Raw genomic sequence first — 24,318 nt, 5'->3', positions numbered from 1 at the left:
AATTTGATTTATTTCTCCTCTTAGGAGCAGGGAACTGAATTCATTTTGCGCTCTTCCTCACTTTTAACCAAAGGGCATCTCAACTCCCAGTTCAGATACCTGGGAACCTTTCTGAATTAGGTAGCTTAAATTTGTACAAACAGTGATTTTCTGCAGGGCTAACTTCACCTTGATGGGATTTACACAGTGTGTCCCTTAGCCACAGCAAGGTTCATACTGTGTTCTAGCTACAGTATCCACATAATCTACACTATATTCCAATTATATTACAATCATTAATTAGATCTGATCAACCAAAGGCATTAAAAACCAGAGTTTTCAAAAAGCCATGCAGAGGGGGAAAAAAACCCAAACCAGTAACACAGGCACATTTTGCCCAGGAAATGAAAAAATACCCAAAGCATCTGAAGATCTTGTAAGTAATATTTTGGATGAAGATATCCAGACCATGAAATGTCACTGTTCCATGCTCTTTCATGAAATCACACAGACACAGCATTACTGACTGCCACAAAGCTAACTCACTCAGGCTTAAAATAAAGGGAAGCAACATCAGATCTTTAAAAGGCACTTAAATGCAAACTGAAATCTTCCAATCTTTATTGTGAATGCTTGTTCTACCCCTGACAGAGGACAGCATGCTGTATCAGCCTGGAAAAAAGTCACAACATTAAACTGAACCTGAGGGAGGGACAACAAATTTTAAGAGCTTCTCCCACAATAAACAATGCTTTTCTGGCTGTCTTCATGAGAATTTTGCTATTGTGAGCTACAGCCTACTTTCACCTACCATTGCAGAAAAGGGGAGATATGAATTACAAATCAGACCTACAAACTGCAAACCAATTAATCTCTCCTATGATTATTTATCCTATCTTTGAATAATCCTGTGAAGATTGCCATTAAATGTTTGAGGCCAATTGAAAGTTATTTAAATTAATTCCAAGGTCACTACCTCTCCTTTGATTGCTACATTAGGTTGTTCAGCAGCAGCTTCATCCCTCTGTGCTAAGCTCCTCTAGTTTTAGATGCTTTCTGTTTATAAAAGGAGTGTGGAAAATAACAACCCTACAGGCCCAGATGCTCCTGTGTGCTGCTGGGACAATGGAAGGAGCCCAGAGGTCTGCAGTGAGCGCCTGTGACAGATGTGCTTCTAGAGATGCACTGTCCTGTTAAGGGCTTACTGACATTAAAACTCAAAGTCTAAGCAAGGGAAGTTCAATCCCAGGGGAGAAGAAAGGCTGCACTCAATACAAGGATGGCCTGGGCCTGCTCCAGCACTGCCACCCTCTGAGCCTCTGTGAGGCACGGCTGGTGGGAACACCCAAGGCTCCATCCAAGAGGACTCCCACAGCCTCAGTCTCTTCTTGCAGAAGACAAGCAGCTGCTCTGGGGGTGCAGGACAGAGTTACTCTCCATCCAGCAGCAGAAACCAGTCCAGGTTCAGTGCATGCTTCTGCTGACCAGTTCAGGACAACTCCTCGGACCTCTAACACCTCATCTTGCTCCTCCTGCACAAAAAGAGCCCAGGTTGCTAGGGCCAAGGCTCACATAGAAAAGAGCACACAGATAAGCAAAAAGGAAGTGTTACAAGACAGGGAAAAGAAGTCAAAACTTACAACAATCAGTGCTAGGACAGCTGGTACACACCCCTGCTAACCATTTTTAAAACAGATGTCTAAATGAAGTAAGAATTCTGCTTTCCTTTATTTGCAATCCCTCAATCTTCTCATTTGCACTGTGTAGATGGGCAGATAAGCAGCTCCTTCCTTTTTTGCAGTTACTGTCACACAGCTTAGCTCAGCTGCACCCCCAAACAATGGTGATCAAAGGTCCCCATGTCATCTCAGTGCAGACAAGTCACCTCCCTCCAGGGTCCCACTGCAGGGCAGAGGACAACACTTGCTCAGCACTTTGTCCTCTGCAGAGTGTGACCATATGCAAATGTAGAGGCAAAGGCCAAGTGTGGACAGAGCAATGCTGAAGTGAAAGGGTGAGCAGCACATGGACAAAGGAAAGTCTCACAAACATACCAGGCAACTCTTTTTCCAAGGAAATACCTGTATTTGTTTATAGCAGCCTCTTTGGCACCATGGCAAAGACTCTCAGCACAGTTGCTCCAAACTTTTCAGAAACGAACTAATACAAGTACTTCTACTGCTAAAACCAAGATTTACAGGCAGAAAACCAGCCAAGCAGCTCCAGCTAAGCTCCTGCATATGCTGTTTTAGTGATGTCTCAAGAATATAAATCAGTTTCTCTCTGTCATTCACTGTTTGCTTCTTTCAGGTTATTATGACTATATAAATAAATGCCATGCTTTTGGCCATGTCCTCTCATCTCAAGACAACATTGTCTGATGATCTGAAGTGTGCATGACAAGCAAGAGATAAAAGACAACATCCAGGCAGTTGTGAAGAAGCTATTTCTGACATCAAGAACCCTAGAGGTAAACTAAATTACAAATAAAGATTTTAAAGAATCATTACATTTCTGTCATCAACAGACTGCACAAATACTGTTATCATGTACCAGCTATTTATTGTATAATGCCAGCTCCATATCCATCTATAGCTGCACACCAAAAATACCTCCATTAGCCTGACGAGAAAACGAATTTGAAGCACAAAACATGTCCTGCTTTCAGCAAGCGGGCCACTGGCAGTTCAGAATACACTCATAGAAGACTTACAGACAACTTCAAAAAAAGAAAAAAAAGAAGTAAAAAAATTCAGATGTACCTTCATTCTCTAAACATTTAACACCTGGGGATAACACCATTGGTTTCTCTGTTCTTAATCCCAGAAGAGCAGTGACCTCTGGAAACAGCAGAATAGCCAGTTCTTACAAGTTAATATTGTTAACTTTGAGCTCTCATCTCTACATATGACAGTAGGAGTACCTGCATGGAGCAGGGAAGACACAGTCCTTGCAGTCACAGCAAGGACACACAAATCCCAGCCCTCTTATCACCCATGCAAGAACACAAATGTGTTCTCTTCTGCCATGGAAGGCTGTAACATGCATCACACAAGAGGATCTCTCAGGTCTGACATGAGGCAGTGTACAGTTCCTTCACCGGTGTAGGAGAGCATAAACTACAACAGCTGCAGACTCCCTTGCATAATTTAGCCATCTGCATTGCAGACATCTGATGGAAAATCATCCACAAATTTGGCAGGGAGGCAGGATGACAAAAGCAGCTGTTTCTCCCCGTAATCACAGGTATGAATTTGCAATCGTGTTGGTTGCATGTTCACTTAACAGTCACAACGGTCAGAGCAGTCAGGCCATGCCACGATCTACATGCATTAAAAAAAAAAACAAAACAACCAAACAAAAAACCAAACCAAACCAAACCAAAAAAAAAAAAAAAAAAAACCAAACCAAAAAAAGAGAGGAATCACCTTAGGAAGAATCAGGAGCTCAAAGGATTTTGCACAACCTTTTCCCTCTGGGTACTTTCTCCCACCAAACCATTCATCTTCTTACCAGCAGCACTGCACACCCAGGTAAAATTCCAGATACTTAAAGACAACGTTGTTTCAAGACTTGATGTTTTCTTACAAAAGGCATATCTTCAATATCTTTAACATGATATTGAATTCAAATTTCCAACAACTAGAAATGTGTGCTACATACACAAATCCAGACACACCTCCCCCCAATACTGTATTTTTAAAGGCAGGTTTGATTCAACCGGTCATTACACTGCTTAGAGATCAGTGACAAGCAAACAGCTTTACGGCTTTACAAAGACAAAGCCTATGAAAGGTCAGTGTGGAAAAGACTCTGAGGAACTGGAAATGCAGCATTAGAAGGAAAATACTTAAGCAGTTTGGATTACTGCAGCCAGGGCTGCTGCGGCTGCAGCCGAAGGCGGCGTGGGCTGCACAGCTCATCCCAGAGCACTGCAGCGGCTCGGCCCCACCGCCATCACCATCCCATGGCACTGCCATGAGCTCACAGTGCAGGCAATCTGTGCGTGCAATGAGCTGTGCAAATCCCATCCCAGCATGGCCACGCAGAAGAAAGTCCCTGCCTGCTTCCAGGAGCCTTTCAGTGTGAAGTTAGGGCACAAAATTACTACAAATTGGTCACACTTTCTGTCCCTATGACTTGCTGAGGTGGTAGTGACCCAAACCCAGACACCATCTACAGTGGCATAATTTCTTCCCTGCCAGCATCACTGAAACTGCTCAGGAGAAGAATCATAGCAGTTTTGGACAGTTGTAGTATGAGTTATTATTTTAAAAAAAGACAGATGCATTACATAAATCAGATCAAACTGGGAAGAGAGCTTAACTAAACATATCCTTCAGGAACACTGTCTGCATCCGTGCCACATTCACAGCTCTAGCAGAAGGGCCACCTTTAGCCAGCAACAGCCCTTGGAAAGGGAAGGCTCAGCACAAGGGGTAAACATGGAGTGGGTGCTGCAGGCTGCCTGCATGAGACTTAAAAGGCAGCAGCTCTGGTGAACTGCACAACACGCACTTTTGCCTTTACTTCTGGTCACACTGGAGCTTGTCTTTTTCTGACTCAGGCTCGGGAGAAAGGGTGAATATTCTCCTAGGCTAACATCAGCCTGGGATTCTTCTGGCAGGAAGAGAGATTTCTGCTCCATCATGCCACAGTGTGCACTCTCTGCTTCTGAGCTCACAGGGGGCCATGGCTGAGCTGGACTCCTGAAAGCAGCCTTTGAAAAATTATACCCCATCTGCACAGCACAGACTCCAGCACACATCCAGGAACAACCTCAAAGTTAATCATCATCTTTATGTAAAATAAACTAAAACAAAAAATCACATGGCTCCTTATTTTCATTCCAAAGGTGGTTTCAGCTTCTGGCTATTGGAGATTACACTGCATGTATTTCCTAAAACTGCATATATATTTCCTCTCACTCAAGACTGTGATGCAACTGGTAGAAATCAGTTTTGGGAGATGATGGTGCCTCCTACCATCCCTCTTAGGAGGGAAAAGAAGTGAAGGAAGGTGCATCAGCTGGCATTGGAAGATATGAATTACACTTCCTACACCAGCTCTGAGGAACGTGGCCCTGAGTAGGTGTTGAAAATTAATCCTCCCCTATTGAAAAGTGAGACAACAGCATGGTTGCCTTAAGGTGAAATTGTTGAGAGCTTATGAAAAATACCACCAGAAGGTTTCCTTCTCAATTAAGCCAGAATTATTTAACATCCTAAAAAGATTCACCCCTTTCTCCATTGCCAGGTGAACAACAAAATTTTACCTTGAGGAGGAAAGAGAAGTTGCACTGGTTTCCCTCACACTCTTACCCCACTATGGAAGACTTTATGCTATGGATTTAGCAATGAAAATGCCAGAGAACACAGGAGAGATGAAAGAGCTTTGAATGTTCAGCTCACAAAAACAGCATAACCTGTGAATTATTTCCTAGGATGCAATTTGTGTAAGACATCAGCAAAATGGATGCCATGCAAAGGGATCTTCCTAAGAAAGGCAAATCCCAATGAACTCCAGCTCAGGGGACAGTGGCATTAAAAGGAATGGTGACATTGAATATTACTGTGAAGACAGATGGAAAAGTCAAGTATCAGGAGGAGATACTATGCAGAATGCACAGTTTTTGTCCAAAGTCACAGCAGAAGTGGCTACCAGTTGAGATCTATTCACCTATTTAGGAGAAGAGTGCTGGCATGGTTGCCAAGCACAAGCAGTCAGAAGCCCAGAAGACACAGCTCCACCATCAGCACAATGCCTCAGTGTCCAAACAATGAATTCATATATAATATATTATTAAAATGGCCTCACTTGCCTTCTCACCTTCTGAAGAGGCACAATGAGCAGACAGACAGGCAAGCAAGAGCAGACAGGCAGACTCTAGGCGTCTCTGTTCACTATTTCCCTTTATGTAAGTTCTCTACCTTTCACAGAATAAAAGTTGAAGCCATAAAGTATTTAGGAAGATAAACCTGACAATGAAAACTCCACTGGTAATGACTCAAGTAGCTGAGATACTTACTATAAGACGTTTTCCAAATGAGAGCCCTGCACAGTATATTGAGCTTATCCAAGCAAGGAAATTAATTTATTTCAGAAAAAATAAACCTGGAGTCCAATTCTTAAAGCTAATTCCTACTGTTACCTCATTATTAGAGACCTAGAAAAATAAGTTATGTTTCACTCTTATCAGAACTCACCACGAGAGCATTAAGAGCTTATATGTACACTGGGGTCAAGCTTGCCAGGAGGACAGCCATCCAATTCACACACTCAAATGTGGATTTTTTAACAGCTAAAATTACTTAAGTCCTCTAAAAGACCCCTATGAACACCTAAATAACCTACAACAAATACCCAGAAAATGAGGCCAGTCTCTCTTCAGCTGTCACCCCTCAGCTGCTCCTTGGTGCTCTGGCAGCTACTCCTGTGTCACAGGCTGAGTCAGTCAGTAAGAACTCGTTAGGAGAGAGGGAAGGCAATAGTAATGTGAGAAATGAGGCAGCAAATCTCCAAAGAAACTAATGTTCCCTTCACACCACCTGCCATACATTCACATGAAGCTTTTTTTCTGATTGGTATAGCCTTTGAAAACGTCTTCTTTAATAGAGAAAGTAATTGCTCCCAATCAGAGGTGAGCATACAGCAATGCATTTTGAACAAACCTCCCAAATTTCACAACCCCCAAATATCCACATTTTGTTTCCTTTCCTTCTTCCTTTACTCCTAGCCTGCATTCTGCTCAACACCCACAACTGCTACCAAGTAAGTTATTCAATGTACACGCCGTGTCCCCAGAACAGCACCATGCCACAGAGCAAGTTCAGATCCAGCCCAAATGCAGAGCAGCCCGAAACACCCACGTTTGCCACCCTCCCTGTTGTGATGCTGAACCAGAGCAAGTCAAGGCTCCTCCCTTTTAGTCCTGGCACAAGCTGGACTGGCACAGGTTGCGAGTGATCAGCTCCAGCCATGATAATCTTGTCTGAGCTCTGTGCTCACCCAGTGGCAGATGGGGTTTCCTAAACTGGTGGGCCAAACACTGATGTCTGCCACAATCCAGAGAACACCAAAGGCAAAATCCTACTTCCTTCACGTTAATCAAGACTCTGCAGAGCTCATACCCCTTCCATATCTCAATTCCTGCAATACTGGAGCAGCTTTCAGTCTGGCCATGGCTTGCTAGATAAAACTCCCACGCAAGGTGAAATGTTATCTCCACTTCACAGGTTGGAAACCGACAAATATTTAGTGACTTGGGTTGTGACTGTACAAATCAAAGCAAAGCAAAGCAAAGCAAAGAACTAAACTTTTACATCTCCAGGCCAAGGCTATTGCTTTTATCACTGGATCATCCTTTTTTATGACCATACCCTGCTCAAAGAGCACAAACTGCTTCAAAGAGACAATAATCCCATATGAACTGTGTGCTCCAGTATCAGAAGACTGACAAAAAAGAGACAATGGTATCAGTTATTACTGTCTTCACCCCTTCCATTAAGTATCCTATCAAGTTTTACTGCACAAGGTAATTATCAGGATTCTTACACTCTTCACATTCCCATTTATATTAAGTATCACTAAAAACTCATATTGATTTTTATTTTTAGACCCTTGAGAAACATGAGTGGTATTGTCATTAAAGGAAAAATCCATGTCAGGTTCTTAATTTTCCTGGTTTTCTGCCTTTCCAAGAACTTCTATTTTAATGTGTGATTAAATCTCCCTGAAAATAATTTCTGTGATTAGTTTAATGAGACAGATCACTGCACAGGCAGGTCACTTACACTGAACTGTTTACACTGCCTAAGATTTTTGGTGCTATTCAAATATATGTAGTATCAAGCAACATCTTGTTGTAGACCTCCATGCTTTTAAATAATGAAAAACCCAGTCTAAGTGTCTCAGAACTCCTCTCTCTGAAATCAACAGTCAGGCCTTGCTCATCTCAGTGGAAGCAGATTCTGAAGCCAAGAATGCACCAATTTCTAACTGGTTTATGTGAAGAATGTATCTGCCCCAGAAGCCTGCCAGGAATGTTCAGCTGAGAAGCACATGCATGCAGTGCACAGAAAGCTGGCACAATTTATGCTTGTACAGGGAAGCATTTTATTATACATCCCATTAAAAATACACTGAGGCAACATTAGAATTAGAAGCCTATGGGACATAGAGTCAGGAAACACTATTCTGAAACTGAAGCACATCTTTTCTCTTCAGCAATCTGTCCAGACTCCTAAACAGCAACACTCATCACCCAAGTGCCCTTACACAACAATTCGGTTTTCAGTGATGTGGGCACTGCAACTGCCCACCCTGACATCTGCATTGCTCCACCAAAATCCCACCAGAGGCAGGCACTGCCTGTGAGCCACAGAACAGTCCAGAAAGTTTCACTTGTTCAAAGCTTTCTCTAATTACTCTGAAACAAGAACATGTTCACAGGGTGTGGTGGCCCACAGCAAGCACCCTGACACACAAATGTCTCCTTGTGTAGCTCCCTATGGGCTGCTACATGCACCTGCATCATGGGGATAAGGCATGTGACCAGATTCCAGATGTACAACCTGCCTCACACTCTACAAGCTTCCAGTGATCCAGACCTGACAGGTGCACCAAAACCGGCTTCCCAGTACCCACTGTCTGCCTTTATCCCAGAGGCTCTACATCTGAAGGCAGATGCCAAAGTACCCACTGAAAACAACCAACATTTTATTTTGAAAATCACAAATGTCATATATGACAGGAACAAATGAAAATTAAAGGATCTTTCCATCCACATTCAGTGCAGCTGGATGCTTGGATAATCCACAGGCCTTTAACCTCTACTGGAACAACTGTGTTGGTTGACATTTAAAAAAAAATCTCTGATTGAATCATGAATTAGCATGGAAAAACTTTATTTATTTATAAATAATATAATTCCTTTATTTATCACAGGCTGCCAACGTTAGGCTGCTGCTGACCTACGCTAGAAAGGCCATTTTTTCCAGGCTGCAGAGTAGATTATTCTTCAGCCTTTTCAACTCGTGGCCTTTCTGTTGATGCTGCCAACAGACATCCCAATTAGAGCTCACAGCAACATAGCTTGCTTTCACAAGGAACCAGTGGGGGTCTGAAAGGGAGACTTATTTATTTACAGTTGTAAAAGATGGTTTGAAAAAATAGACTTGATTTTGTGCACACATTTTGGGTTCACTTTGCTTCATATTTAAAGCGAGCAATGGATTCCTATATCCCAGTATCACCACATGCAGCAGTAAAAAACAAAACCACTGAAACCAGTGATGGTGAGCTGGCAGGGAGAGAGCCAAGTTCACTACTTGGTTAGAAGCTGAAGCCTTCTTCTGGTACTGGGCTAACTGGTTGGGATTCTTAATAATGAGTTCACAAAGTCGCTTAAAACCTTGGGTATAAATGCACTGGGAGGGAGGAAGGAAGGAGTGAAGGATGAGAAAAGCTGTTTTTCAAAGCCAAATTGATAAAACCACTCCCTGTGCAATTAAAAACCTGAGCAGCTGAATAGCTGACTTTGGAAAGCAGCAACTGCATAATTTATTGGGTTGGTTTATAAAGGTAGAGAAAATAGCTGAGAACAGGAAAGGAATTTCATGGACATTTCAACAACACATGAAAACTGTGGTGCACTTTATCATTTCAAGGTTTATTTTAGCACTCCCTTCCATGGGAGGAAGCAAGCAAAGGTCTATTAGGCTGCATTATCCCTGCTTTCCCTCTTTATCAATGGAGGAAAAACCACAACGGCTCCAATATCCTACTAAGGATATTGACTTTTTTCCTACTATAAATCCTGCAATCAGCTTATAGAGTCTCTGAAGGAGCCCGGGAAGAACACAGGTTTAACCTGAATTTTAGCTCACGTACAACGAAGAAATGTTGCAGGAAAACATTTTAATAGTTTAATCCTTTATAAAAAGCAAATGCACACTCACACTAACAGTACAGGCAAAGCACTTTTTTCTCCTCTGGCATCAGTACTGGACCACAAACTTTGCTCTGGCTGATGGGGAATGAGAGAGGGCAAAGCAGCCCCAAGCAAACATCAGGGATGACTGACTACAACCACCAGCCAGCACCAGAGACTCCTCAGATCCAAGCCTGCTGAAGGTACAGGGGCAGGCTACAGCTCACAGTGGCACCAGGACATTATTCTGCCTGAGGCTGCAAGAACAGGTATCCTTTAAAACAGCAGCAGTGTCACTTGTGTTAACAAAACATAATGAAAAGTAACTCCTGTGCGTGAACAGCAGACACTTCCAGAAAACATTTCTGAGTTGACTTGAATTTCAATCCTGGACTTTAAACACCTTTCAGTGGCATTTGAATTGACTTATCAGTGACTTGGCTGGGTTTATTTTGTGACTGAGATGTGATTTGGATGAAAATGCTGAGGAAAAATGTAGAAAGGATAAATGTGTAGGGGTTTTATTCCTTCAACAAAACACAGTCAGAAAGATTGAAATCCTCACTAATTTGGAAAATATTTTGGACAGAATTATTTTTTAAATTGCACTGGACTCAGCAAACAGTTTGATGAGGAAACTGAAAACACAAACAGGGCTTTTTTTTTCCACAATCAAGGGACTCAGGAGCATTTTAAGTCTCAGCGAGTCCCCATGACACTAAAGCATTTAACAACACTTGACTGGCAGCATAACCCATATTTAGAGACATTCAGAACCCAGCTGTCATCTTGGGCATCTAAATAAATTGATCAGCTGTAGGCACACATATCAAGAAGCACATACAGACATGGAATCATTATTCTCATTGCTAGCAGAAGCTTATCATAAGCAGCAACGGTGCCTTTAGTTATGCTATAGTACAGAAATAACTTCGGTTGATGCAATAAATCCTTTGTTATAGATTCAGAAATAGGTCCACTAACCTAACTGCTATCTCAAATATGATCAAATATGATCAACCCAAATGAAAATGCCAAATCCTTTGGGAGAGAGGGCCCCTTCTTTGTTCCTTTGTACACTGCACAAGAACCCAGTTTTTGGGTACAACAACACATTGAAAAAATACTTCAGATGTCTGCAAGACTCCAGTCTGGATATATCCAGGATAACACTAAGCTCACCACCAGAAATTATGGAATTTCAGCAAAATACTAACGTAAGGAGCATGACACTGCACACCCTTCACAGATGGCTGGGGAGGAGAGTGCCTTCAGAGCCTGACTGGCTGGGTCACTGTTTACCTATGCTAAACATTCAGATTTATTGAACATCCTCTTAAGGGCTTTACGAAGGAGTTTGAGAAGGTTAGAAATCCTGCTCTGTGTCCCCAGTGACCTGTGAAAAGAAATCAGGATGAACTCATCCTGCCCACCCACACTCACCCCAGTCACTCAGGGCTGGCAGTAATGACCTGCAGCAGCACATCTTCTGTTCAATGGCTGTGATAAATTACTGCACAAAAGGGATGGTGTCTCTGATCCCAAGAGGTGCAAGTTGCACGCTGCAGACCTTCCTGATGTGTTTAAAACACACTAGCTGCTCTCCCTGAACTTAGTTATGCTAGGCAGCACTTAAAATGCTGCCATGTCCTTGGGCTAGTTAGTGCAAGTGATTGTAAATAATTACAGTGTGGTCCTCAGGGATGGTCATTAATAGCCACAGGCATGGAGACCCAACTGGCCACATCCATCACAGTGCCTAATGGTGCAGTTCACAGGTATTTACCTGGGATGTGTTTGGTTCAGCTGTATCTTCAGCACTGGGGGCAGGGGGCAGATAAAATGCTGCCAATTCCCCACACATCTTTTCATACTACACTCTATTATTAATCCATTGGTCATTTGAATATGCAATTAAAGCATCACTGAAATAATTCTCTTCTAGTAAAACAGCTCCTCACGTATGTGGGATGGTTTGGGCTGGGAGAGAGCTCATTTTCTCCACAGTAGCTGGTATTGAGCCATGAGCTGGATTTGTGCTGGGAACAGTGTAGATAACTCAGGGATGTTTTAAGTATTGATGAGCACTGCTTACAGAATCCAGACCTCTTCTGCTCCTCATCCCATTCCACCACAAGGAGGCTGGGGTTGCACAAGAAGATGTCAGGGAACACAGCTGACCCCAAATGACCACAGGGATATCCCAGACCATATGGTGTCATGCTCAGCATATAGAACTGGGGAAAGAGGGAGAGGGGGGGACATTTGGAGTGATGGAGTTTGTCTTCCCAAGTTCAGCATTATGTGTGATAAAGCTCTCCTGGGTATGGGTCAAGCACCTGTCAGTCAATGCAAATTAGTAAACAAATCCCTTGTTTTGGTTTGCCTGTACATGGCTTTTGCTTTTCTTATTAAATTACCTTACAAGCCCCTGACTTTTCTTGGCTTTACCTTTCAAACTCTCCCCCATCCCACCATGATGGAGCAGCTGTGTGGGGCTGAGATGTGGCTGAGGCTAAACCACAAGAGTGAGCCAGAAAAACTCCAAGTCACATGCTGTGTGGTGACACAGGAGTTTAAGTACTTGCTAATTCCAGGCCAGTGCTGAAATCCCCTTGATCACTCTTAGTTACACAGAAGTATATCCTGTGTTATGAGCTTATTTTATAGATGTTTCAACTTTTTTTTATTAATACATTTTTAGAAAAAAACTTCCTCAGCCTGAGCTACCAAGCTTAAAATAATTAAGATGCTCACTGGTTTTGCGACTTCTTACTGGAATAATTTATCTCCTAATATTCATAAGGTGACACCATTAGCACATTTAGGAAGTGCTAAGAGAAGAGCTTTTAATCATGGAGATAACTGTTTATGATAGTTGTCTGTCATTAATTAGTTTGCAAGCCTCATACTCCCTGCTGAGGATGCTCAGAGAGGATTCTTACCACCACAGATCTTTTACACATGTACGAGCTGCATTCTGCATGTATTGCCATAACCACCTGAATGTAAATAAAATGCCCCAAATATTCGAGCTGCATTTAAAATGGAGTTGTTCTGGCAAGGAACACTCTTCATCTCAATTCTGAGCAGCTGGAAAATGTTATCAGAAGATTGTGACAGCCCAATTAGAGCTTTTGATTTACTTTCATAACAGCATTTGCCAAAGCACTGCTGGTACAGAATGCCCCTTAGAACAAAACATGCCTGTCTGGAAGCACCCCCACTCTCAAAATAAGTAATGCAATATTGTTACTCCTAAAACTGTGTTCTTGAAAATACTAATAAAACACTAAAAACTGAACAGAATCCTACTGAGATTTAAAACTAACTTGAACTTACTATAAAATTTGATTGCAGTCATATGTATTCATCTATTTTTAATCTGGCTTCCTAAAGGAATAAGTTTTGCTGGGCCAACTGTTGATTTCTTCCCCCTCCTCCTCCTGAATACATGACCAGACTCTGCCCATTTACAAACTCAAAAAAAGGCAAAGCTTTAAAGTACTACTAAGTGTGAACACGTTGAGAGTGAGCAGACACTTCTGCCATGTCATTGTGCAGGGAGAGGGAAAGGAGGCAAATTTAGGAGTTCCATTTGTGCCTGGCAGCAGCTGCTCAGCGAGCTCACAGCTGCCGAGGAGCAGCAGCCCCTGCTGGCACTGGCACACCGGGGTGCAGGGAAATCTGGGGAAGGAAGGATTTGGGTAATGAAGGATAACTCCTGAGCAAAGCAGGCCCCAGCAGTTCTGCTGCTTGTGTTTGGGGTTTCAGAGCAGGCCTCATCAGTTCTGCTCCTTGTGTTTGGGGTTTCAGAGCAGGTACTCATCTCCGGTCCCACTGTCATTAGTACAAATAATCCAGGGAACACAGCGACAGAACAGCAGTCAGTCCCCTGCTCCAGTGGACCAAATTCTTAGACATTTCACCAAGCAGAGGAAATTCATTATGGTATGTTTTTCAAATGAGTCTTATGAGCAGACCTTCAAAAAAGGTATTTTGGAGCTAACTCCTGCTGGCTTAAAGGGAAGCAGGATTTCAGCCTCTGTGCCAAGACCCTCAGCTGTCAGCACACAGTCTGCCTCCAGAGTCCTAACCTTTAAATCTATGCACTTGAAAAGGAACATCTCACCCAATACTGCTACCAGTACAGCAGCAAGGGGAGACAGAAGCTGTGTGTCACACAGTGGAGCAGATTCAAGCCTGAATTGTCCATCACAAACACAAACAATTGGAAGAACCAGATATGCAGCTGAAACAAGTTACATCCACAGTGAACTAAGAGGTTAATGCACTCTTTTCTTCCACTCAACAGCATCCAGGAAGGCAGTGTGGCCTTCAGCTTCCTGAAGGCAATCCACTTTATTTTATTTGTCAAGCTAAAACCTCAAGTAATGAAAAAAAATCAGTTCAATGCATTTTCAGCAGAATAATAAGCAGTATCACCACCAACTCTGCATTAGTTATGAAAGTCCTGGGGTCTTTCTAAACTTAGGCCTAGTTTTGGCACAGTTCAGCACAATATATAATGACAATCATCCCTTACATTGCCAGAGAAACTGTGGCAGAGGAGTGAAAATGCTCAAAATGACATAGCAGCAGCCATGGACAAGAACCCAGGAGCTCAGGGTTCTCAAGTTGAGTTAGTTGCTCAATCAATCAGAGTTCTGCTTTGAAAGCAAACAGTACTGAAGAGAAGTTGAAAATGGGAAACCATGCTGTAAAGTGATGAGTACCCAGACTATTTAAGCATCATTACACTCCTCAGTTATGTTTTGACTCAGCCTACAAAGTGTCCCTTTTCCACAAGCACATCTTCATCCTAAATGTGAAGTCAGCAACTTCACAAACACTTCATGCCTTGTGTATTTAACAATCATCACAAACAAGAAAAGCCTGGACTTTAGAGTTCATGGTTCTGTGAAACTTCCACGGAAAAACATCACTGATTTTGTTAGCAAGCATTTGGCTCAGAGTACAGAAGAGAAAACAAACTCACATGGTGCATGGAACATCACTAGCACAGATGAATGATCTTTTATAAACTTGTCGAAGTCCTCATCGGTCAGGTGATAAACCACATTTTCTTCATCTGCCCAGGGAGTCTCTGGAGCCTGTGGCTGAGGTGCCTGTGGGCTACAAGACAAACAGGCACAGCTTAAAGGCAGCTCTCTGGTGCTAAGCAGTCATCTTGGCAAGTCAAACTGTAAGGAACCACTTTGTGCAGATGTTCACACATGTCTGACACACCAACCCTACTGAACAGCTTCCATAATTGTACCCATCCAGAACTCACAGGCACTGAAACACAGATAAAACTGGAGGAGAAACAAAAAGATCTGCAAGAAGCTCCTGAGGACAGATCAGCAATGGAAGGGGATGGAGTGAGGAGATAACCAGACTGCTTGGTTATTACATTATAGAAATCAAATGCATTTTCTATTACTCTTTTACCCTCCTCAGCAGGATGCTCCCTTTCTCACAGCATTCCCACTTTGTAGTTCACAGGAGTCATTGCAAATGAAAGAAAAAAGCAGTGAGCAGAAACAGCCAATTTAACCCGTCACCTTGGATACTGACAGCGTGATTAGGGCCGGCAGAGAAAGGAGGAGCAGTGTTGGGACCATGAGCCAGTTACACACACCATTTCCCCAGGAATACATGGTTTTACCCTGAACAGCTCTTGGGAGCCAAGGAAGCATCCTTATGTCCTCACTCTGCAGTGGGCTTGTAGGCCTAACTCAGCAAAGATATTCAGCTGCATGCTTTACCTAAAAGGAAGTGATGTGTTCTACCAACATCACTATGACTGCACCTGAGTTCAGCTGTCTTTGATGGGTCAGAGCCTGCTCAAAGACACAGTGGCAAGTCTGGAAACTGAACCTAAGCTCCTCTGCAGCTCATCATCCCAATAAACAATTGTTTTTGGCTTTTATTAATGTACATTAAAAAGAGAATTTGGCAGCTGTGATCTAAACTATGCTAATTGACATTTTATTTATTAAAGCACTGTTCGCAGAAAAGACACCCAAACATAAAAACATTGGGAGCCAGACTTTGAAGGTATTTTTGTCAGTTGCAGTAATGAGTTCCAAACCCCCCCAAATTCCCCAAATTCTTTGGCAAAGTACACGTCTGGATGTGACCCCATCTCTGCTGAAAGCAGATTTACTATTTTTGATTAAAACGTATTATTGTGTTAGCTGCCTGGAACAAGGAATGGCAAACAGATGATAACTCATTTATCCTGCCTTACTCATTTCTAGGCTGAAAGCCTAGCTTGATAAAAAAAAGCAGTAGAGATGCACAGATTCAGATAGCAAATTCTGTTGATGTAAGCAATAGGTGTGATCCAAGAATATTAAGCAATCCATGCAGAACTATGATGCACGTCTCTGCCTCCTGCTGCTTCTGTGATAAACAAACCAAGAAGCAAACATCAAAGTGCAAGGTGGGAGCTGCACCTGGCCAAGGAGCCCAGAGAACAATAATCTCCAGGTATCCTGGCAGGGTGAAGGCTTTCCAGCAAACACCATAACACTTAATGGATTTGGGAGCTGGGTTGAGCAGGCAGAGCGTGATGAACATGGACACAGTGCCTGCAAAGCACTGGGAGAACATGGAGCTCAACAGGGCCTGGTGTGACCTATTTCAGGCAGGAATTACTAAAGCAGGGCATGGGATGTTTATTCAAATAGCCTAATTTAAAATGCTCTGCATGCTAATGAGCCTACACAGGAGGTGGTAAGAAACACCTCAAGGCCTGGAGAAAGCAACAAGCAAAATTTAAAATGTCATTCAGCACTGAGAGAAGGCACAGCCAACACTTGATTAGGATGACAGAAGTCCAGAAGAGTTATCAAAAGCTAATTCAATTGAGAGCACAGGACAAGTTCTTGATTTTACAAAGTAGCTGACGCTAAGGAATGGCCTGAGGGGAATCTATAAAACAGCAGGACAAACTAAGCAGCTGTTGAAGGCAGCAAGAAGCTGCTGGGCTTGCCTACCACTCAGGCTGATACAGCTGTGTATCAGAATTAACAAAAAAGTGGGATGTACAAAATAGCATCTCTGCTGGGTTGGATTCAGGCTGCGTGATGGTTCATCTCTACCTTCTCATGAAAACATCTGAATCTCCATAACACAGTAGCCAGTGCTTATTAGGAAGATAAGAAAGGTGAAGTACCTGTAAGACTGATACATTAGCACACTTCAGCATAAGAAAGAAGCACCTTTTATAAGCACGAGAAAAAAAAAAAAAAGAAAAGAAAAAAAAAAAAGAGAGGTGTTGGAGACCTCCAAACTAGCAGTTCTTGTAATGAGAGGAAAAAGCATGGACAATGATTTAAATAATTCTAACTTTCATTAAATTATATCATGTTCTCTCCCACAAATGAGCCTAAGATCACCCACTTTCAGCACTTTACCAGTAGTATTTAGAGGGAAAAAACCAAGAAGAGGGAGAGAGAGAGCTGCTTTTCTGCAGAGTGTACTTATTGTCCACACATAATGGGCCATTTCATATGGCTCAATGTCTGCTGGATTTGCTTCCGAGACTCTACAAGCACAGCACATGCATGCTCAGTATAAAAATGCATTGGCTTTCCTTGCCATGGCCCTGCCATGCCCCTGCTCCTTACTCCTTAGTATAACATTTTGTACAAAAGCAACCTTTCAATATTTTAATATTATGCTATTGTGAAACCCAGCCAGTGCACCCTACAGCTATCCCATTGCACTCCTTGGCTTTCCTAAAGCCCTTGCCATACCATTTTGACTACCTGTACTGCAGATTCCTCAGAATAGTATAATATTATGTATGCAGCATGTTCAGCCTATATGCAGTTTTATTAATAATTTAATTGATTGTAATTTAAGCATCAATTACTGGCAAAATGTAAGTACACATAACTACTCAACGTGGTTTCCTTAAAGGTTGTATTTATTACAAAACAGGGGCACCAGGCTACTGCTCAGATCATCTTTTGGGCAACTAATAAGCATGCACTAAGTGAGGACAAACAGCTGTCTTTAGCTCTGGACTGCTGAAGTATCAGCCAAAGCCCACAGTGGCTTGTTAGCAGAGATTATCATTGGAAAGAGCTTGCAGCTGTTCTGCTTTCCTCCAGTAGCTGTGTGCACTTGCTGTCACAGCACTGATATAAAGGTACTGCATATTGCAGGGATTATCTGGATATTATGTGGGCAGACAGGGGGAAAAAACACCCCAAACAGCTAATGTTTCACATATGGTAGCCAAGAGATAACCACATCCTTGCAGAATTGAAAAGCATAACAAAGTGCAGGTGATTAAGCCATATCCTTGCTCCAAGGGCTGATCATCTTCAAGTTGCTGGAGTTGCCATCTCGATCACTCATATTTGAAGACTTAATTGACTACACCAGGCTTAATGACTCTGGCTGAATTCCTCCTCTTTGAGCCACTGGGCAGTACTTGCTTGCAGTGTTTGTAGCCCCTGATGCTAGCAGAATGCTGCTCTCACTTCATTTGTGGGTTCCAAATCCTGAAGCATTCAGCCTACTGATGCTGGAGACCCTGGGCTATATGCAGGTCCCCAGCACAGCAAAATACATTTATTCTGAGCCAATTTTGCTAAGCTGTACTACTACAATAGTTTGCAACAGTCTGTTCCTTCCCATGGGTTTGTTTCCTTTCATTAGCTTCATTTCAATATTGTTTCCACGACTGCAGCAAACAAGGGAGGGTTACAAAGATGACACCATGCCCAAGAGCCTGGGCTCACTGTAAATGGGATTTCTCCATCACCAGATTATCTCAGCTCTCTCCAGCTCCTCCATCAGCCTCACTGACCATGTGGGGATTTGCACCAGTTGAAGAGCAGCTACACACACACACACACACACACACACTTTCCCTGTGCCTCTGAACTGTTAGTCTCATAGGCTCATTCAGCCCCCAAAATGTTCATGCCTGCAAATAGCTCTCTTTAGGTAGAACAAGGTGCTTTCTACACTTTCATGTCATGTCAGCAAACATAGATGTTGTAATAGTGACTACCTATCCAGGGTGCCTTGATCTTCATTTTGTCACTGCAAGACACTTTAAAGGCTTCAGCTAAAGGCTGATGAGCCAACAAGAACTGCACACTTGGTATATACATTTTTAATAACACAACAGAAGTCAAGCACCCAAGATCACTGGAAATTTAACCTGGCATTTTTAACGAAGCTGAGATCTGTGTATCTGCATATATTTCAGTCCACAGTCAGTCTGCTATTACAGACAAAATGCAATTGTGAAATGCAAGGCATGCATGCTAAAAACCAAACATTAGTCAATCTCTCCGTATGAGTTTAGCTGATCTCAGCGGGGTAGTTTTGTTTGCTCTTCTGAGCAGAGGGAAGGAGGGAGAGATGTCTGCTCCCAAACCATTACATTCTGTAAATAATGAAGAGTACATAAAAGGTGGAGTGCATGAAGTTCAATGCCTTACTGTTTCAGCCACTCTGCGATATCTGCTGCGGTAGCACCAAAGTTCTCAAAGTTGAACAGGAACTTTCCTTTCCTGTTAAAGCAACAAAACAAAGTTCAGTCCTGGCCCTAAAAGATAAAACCACTCAATTATACAAGAGTGCATGATTTCTAAAATAGTTGCAAAACATAACCGACTCAAAATAGCAGATTGTAGGATATCCCCGGACATTGAATTCTTCCTTTATCCTTTCGAATTCAGCAGAGTAAACATTCATCCCCGCAAGGACCTGGAAAAACAGAGCATAATCTTACTGATTCTTACAATACAGCAGGAACATCACACCATTTGTTTGAAGATTTAAGTAAAACCCACTTCAATCTGGGCAGATTCTGATTTCATTCATATAGCTGTCAAGCAAGGGGCTCTCTCTAAAAGGCACTGAAGTTTTTCTGATTTTGTGCAAGGGAAAACAGAACAATACTTGAGTCTAATCCAGAGAAAACACACAGCAGTTAGCATGTCACCTCCTCACTGCTCTGGAAGCATGTCTGTTTCTTTTTATTCACCCACTAATAGAAATACCTAAAGGGAATTCTCTCAATGGCAGCACTTGTGCTCCACTTTGCACATTTGGATTTTAAGCTACAGCTAGATTTTTTCCTTCTTCTGCATGTAGAAAAAAAGAGTTCTTAGTTCATATCCAAACATTAAACAGGACACCAGAAATTCTACCCTCAGCTCTCTGGTTTCCACTCCAGCAATGAACTTGTCTATGTCTAACCAACTTGTCAATGTCTAACCAACCACAGGCATTATGCCAGCTCAAAAATGTACTTACTGAATGGCAAGGGGAAATCAGCAGGACTTTGATGTGAAAATAAAACGTGCCCTATATCCATGAGCTCAGGAAATAGCACATGGCATTTATATGCTCTAAATAGGTTAACTTAGGTAGGGCAGGGTATAATGAGAGTTAAGAATTAACCTTGTCCTACAGTCTTCAAAAGAGAGGCACAGAAGCACAGTAGCTTTTTAGACTAGCCTGTAAAACAAAAACTCTTTCCTCAGCTCTATCCCAACCCATCCTCCATCTCAACAATGTCTGAGCTTCAGGTTCAGGGCTCCTGTGACTTATATTGTGCCCTGTGACTTATTCTGTGCCCTGTCCAAATGTCTTCCAAATATTTGTGACATGAAAATTGGAAGATGGGATTGATTCCAAGTTTTTGTGGGTGTCCAACTCACACAGAGGTCATTCTGCTGTCAAACTTGGACCCAGCAAGTTGCTGAGATACCACTTCCTGATTAACTTAGTTTAATGGCATTGACGGCTTAAATCATTTTAGCAGCAGGATCTTAATCCAACCCCCTCCTCTTCCCCTCTCCAAAAACAGGATTTTCTCCTTCCAGCTGAAATACCACATCAGAATTTAATACCACGTTCCTGACTGCAGCAAACTGCACAGACCAACCAAATGTGCTCACAGCCAGCATGAAATAAATCTTAAAGCAGAAAATCCTCATTTGAAGGTCAGCCATTCCTAAGAATGTGCTGGAAAGTCACAAAAAGATACTTTGTTTTCTCTTCCCTATCCTAAGAAAGGATAAATTGAACAGAGGAGAGTACAGAAGTAAGGTTTATACATGCTGGCCTAATCTTCCGCTTTGAATTTTCCTTGTAGTTCAAATAACTGGATTTATTTAATTCATATGAGATTATCTAGACTCAATTCTCCCCTTTCCTTATCCTCCATGCCACCACCTAAAGGCAGGTAAATGCAATAGGATCAAGATACAATAGTTGCTCTATAAAGCAAGCATCAGTTTTGTTAACTAATTCCTTAATTAACACCAGCCTACCAGATTCCACATTTGCTGTGAACTTTCAGAGGACTTTCTATGATTTAAGTGGGCATTCCTGCCCATGCCAGACAATTTCACTGTGCCCATCTAAAGGTGATTGATAAAAGCCAATAACTTGGATTTATTCTGCTGTTCATTACATTATATGAAGCATATTTAGCAAAAAAGCTTATTACAACAGGATTTGTTTTAATGACAAGAGTAACAGCTTTAGCTGGCCAATAATCACAGAATTTTGAAATATCAGGCTGCCAGAGGCCATCAAAAAACAACTACAGCCCAAAGCCAGGGCCCTCCTGCCAGACATTTGGAATATTTGCTTTTAGCAAAAGACTGAATGACCCCATCTTCAATTTAGGTCCATTACCTCTTGTAATAGCCATTGCAGAAACAAAGATCAGTTTATTCCTTTCACCTCTGCAGTGACACTTGACATATTTCAACACTTATCTGCTCTCCAACAAGCTACCTTTAATCTAAACCAACTCTGAACCTTTCCTAGCTGCCCAAGTATTTGGAGCTTCTGACTATTCCTGTTTTGTTGTGACCCTCTACCCTGATTCTCAGTTTTCTTGATGGGAAAAAACTGGTACCTTACAGCACAAAAAATTTAAAAGAAAAAAAAAAAGACAAGCACCAAGGAGGAAAGCACTTAAGCACATTCTCAAGTCAGTCTTTACAGCAGAGCAGTCTGGCACACTCACAAAGTTCATGGCCATTAGGGAGATGGTGAATGGTTTGCTAATATCCAGCTCCCCCCTGCTCACTTACCAGAGCCCAGCCAACCCTCTAACCACAGGAATCTTTCCTGCCAAGGATAAAATAAGTCCATTTCTGATTTGGAGCACTTTTTTCTTCTGCACTGGGTGCAACAGAATTATAAGATATAACCATAATATTAACTAAGTATGCCACCCTGCCTTCCTCTCAGTAACAGCACTGGGACAAGAAACAATCAGTCCTGAGGGAACACAGAGGCCAGAGAGAGGTACAGTTCACCCCTTCACCTTTATGACCTCTTCAATAGGCAATACTGCACTTAATTTTCCTGCTATATAACGGCAATAATCACTTTTGAGCCTGGCACATCCTGACAGTTAATGACAGGTCAGATTAAAAGGCCAAACCTTCAGCTCATCCAAACCACTCATAAACTTTGCAGCCAAGTCTGATCTGGAGGTCAACATCACTCCACAGCACTTCATGAATAATTTATGATGGGTACAGCACAGTTAACTTTAGAAATGGCAAGCCGTGTACACATCCCACTCAGGAAGCTAATTGGGTCATATTTTGACAAACAGACCAATTTTTGTGGAAAACATGGGTGGCAGTGGCATAACTGGACCTTGCTCTGAACTGATCCTGCACCACAAGCCTCCACTGCAAAGAACTGTGTCCCAGCCCTGTCAGTCAGCTGTGCAGGATCAGCCCGGATCTGTAGAAACCATTTCCAAGTGAGGAAGGAAATACTCAAACCAGAATAGATCTAAATTATCTGAATTTAATAAATGAGCTGCACACGAAGAAGGAAGGGAGAACTGCAGGAGGACAGAGTGCTGTGCAGCATGCCTCCTCTCTAAAACTGTCTCTGTAGGTGATGTTTACACTCCTAATCCCTCTCACCCCAGAAGGCACTGCCATGCAGGGTGGGAGTGCCTTCCCAAGGCTGCAGCACATGCTCCTCTGAGGGGAGATGGCCTTAGAATGCTGCCTGGCCCGACAAAAACACTCCTGGAAATATCTTCCAAGGCTTGTGCCGTGTCCTAAATAAATCTGACTAACTCCCACTCATTCCTGCCCTAAGCAAAACAAGGATTTAAAGAAAGCACTTCTGAAAACAACTGGTTTGGAGACTGTTGGGCAGTCTGACAGCACTAGGTGGTCACAAGAACAAATGGCCAGAGCTGCCCCAGCAATGAACTGCAGCGCTTCATCTTTTCCTCACAGGGAAACCTGTAAACACAGCAGTGAATGATCCAACAGGTAGGATCAGACCAAATCCTGCTACAGCCATGAAACAACAATCCTATTTCTTCATCCTTTATGTACTACTGGCACCATATAAATCATGCGTTAAGCACATTATAAAACCTCAACTAGACAGGTGCCTTTGACTTGCTTGCAGAGATCAATACACACTGTAACTACAAAGGGGTAACTAAATTACTGTGAATTCTGTACTTTATTAGAGTCAAAACTTACTTTTATATCAATGTGACATCAGCTTTGACAGAACTACAGTTAAACTGTAAGGTTCTACTAATGCTGAGTGGGTGGAGGGTGACCAGTAGCTTATGGGTGGGGGATTTCTCTCCCATAACACTGTGATTCTCCACCAAAAAAGTGGATTAATAACTGCAATGAGGGCATCCATCCCTGACCTTGCTATGAAACATCAGGCCAAAAAGCTGATCAAACCCATTAAGGCAAACATTTCTTTCTTTACCAAAATTAGCTCAAAAGGTCTAAAAATTTATAAATTAAGAGGCAAAAGAAATCTACATAGTGTCAGAGCCTATATTTCCATGGAAAAAACTGCAGTGGATCTAAAGGGCAAGGGAGTTCGCATCTCATTGTCTAAAGTTTTAGAAGAATAAAATCCAAGAGAAAATTCGGAAGATATCTGGAACAGAGTAGATTATTTCTTTTTTCAGCTGGCCTAAAAATGGATAATTTTGATTTTGCTAAATATTTGTCGATTTATATACTTTAAAAAAAATTGTTAAAATAATTTTTGAAACGTCATATAAATCTCATTGTCTCACTTACATATTTACCCTTGAGTTCTGTGGCTGCCTGCTGATAAGATGGCATCATTCTCTTACAAACACCACACCCTGAGAAGAAAAAAATTGTGTAAGTAATATGCCAACAACTCCATTCAACCTCTTGAACAGTATCTATGTTCCAAAGCATATGCAGTAATATTTTATATTAAAAAATTAAACAAAAATTCTTTATCTGCTTTACTAAATCATTATTAGATTATTATTTTCTAAGTATGTTACTTGATACAAGCCTCTATTTTTGCACATTTTTCATGCTCTTCATTTTCACATTCATTTCTCATCCTTGTATGGAGAG

The 24,318-nt window shown here is 42.1% G+C and overlaps 1 protein-coding gene across 1 annotated transcript in view; it reads right to left on the bottom strand.

Moving 5' to 3' along the window:
- PDIA5 (protein disulfide isomerase family A member 5) overlaps positions 1-24,318 on the bottom strand; it is a 98,170-nt gene that overhangs the window by 33,758 nt on the left and 40,094 nt on the right. Inside the window, exons 8-11 of the mRNA XM_058809476.1 lie at positions 24,004-24,071; positions 19,563-19,654; positions 19,387-19,458; positions 14,910-15,046 (exon numbers count right to left, since the gene is read on the bottom strand). Of these exons, the coding sequence (XP_058665459.1) occupies positions 14,910-15,046; positions 19,387-19,458; positions 19,563-19,654; positions 24,004-24,071 (369 nt within the window). The remainder of the gene's footprint in view (positions 1-14,909; positions 15,047-19,386; positions 19,459-19,562; positions 19,655-24,003; positions 24,072-24,318) is intronic.

The sequence above is a fragment of the Ammospiza caudacuta genome, chromosome 8 (assembly GCF_027887145.1).
Source record: "Ammospiza caudacuta isolate bAmmCau1 chromosome 8, bAmmCau1.pri, whole genome shotgun sequence".
Taxonomy (NCBI): Eukaryota; Metazoa; Chordata; class Aves; order Passeriformes; family Passerellidae; genus Ammospiza; species Ammospiza caudacuta.
This window is presented reverse-complemented; position numbering and strand designations above follow the sequence as displayed.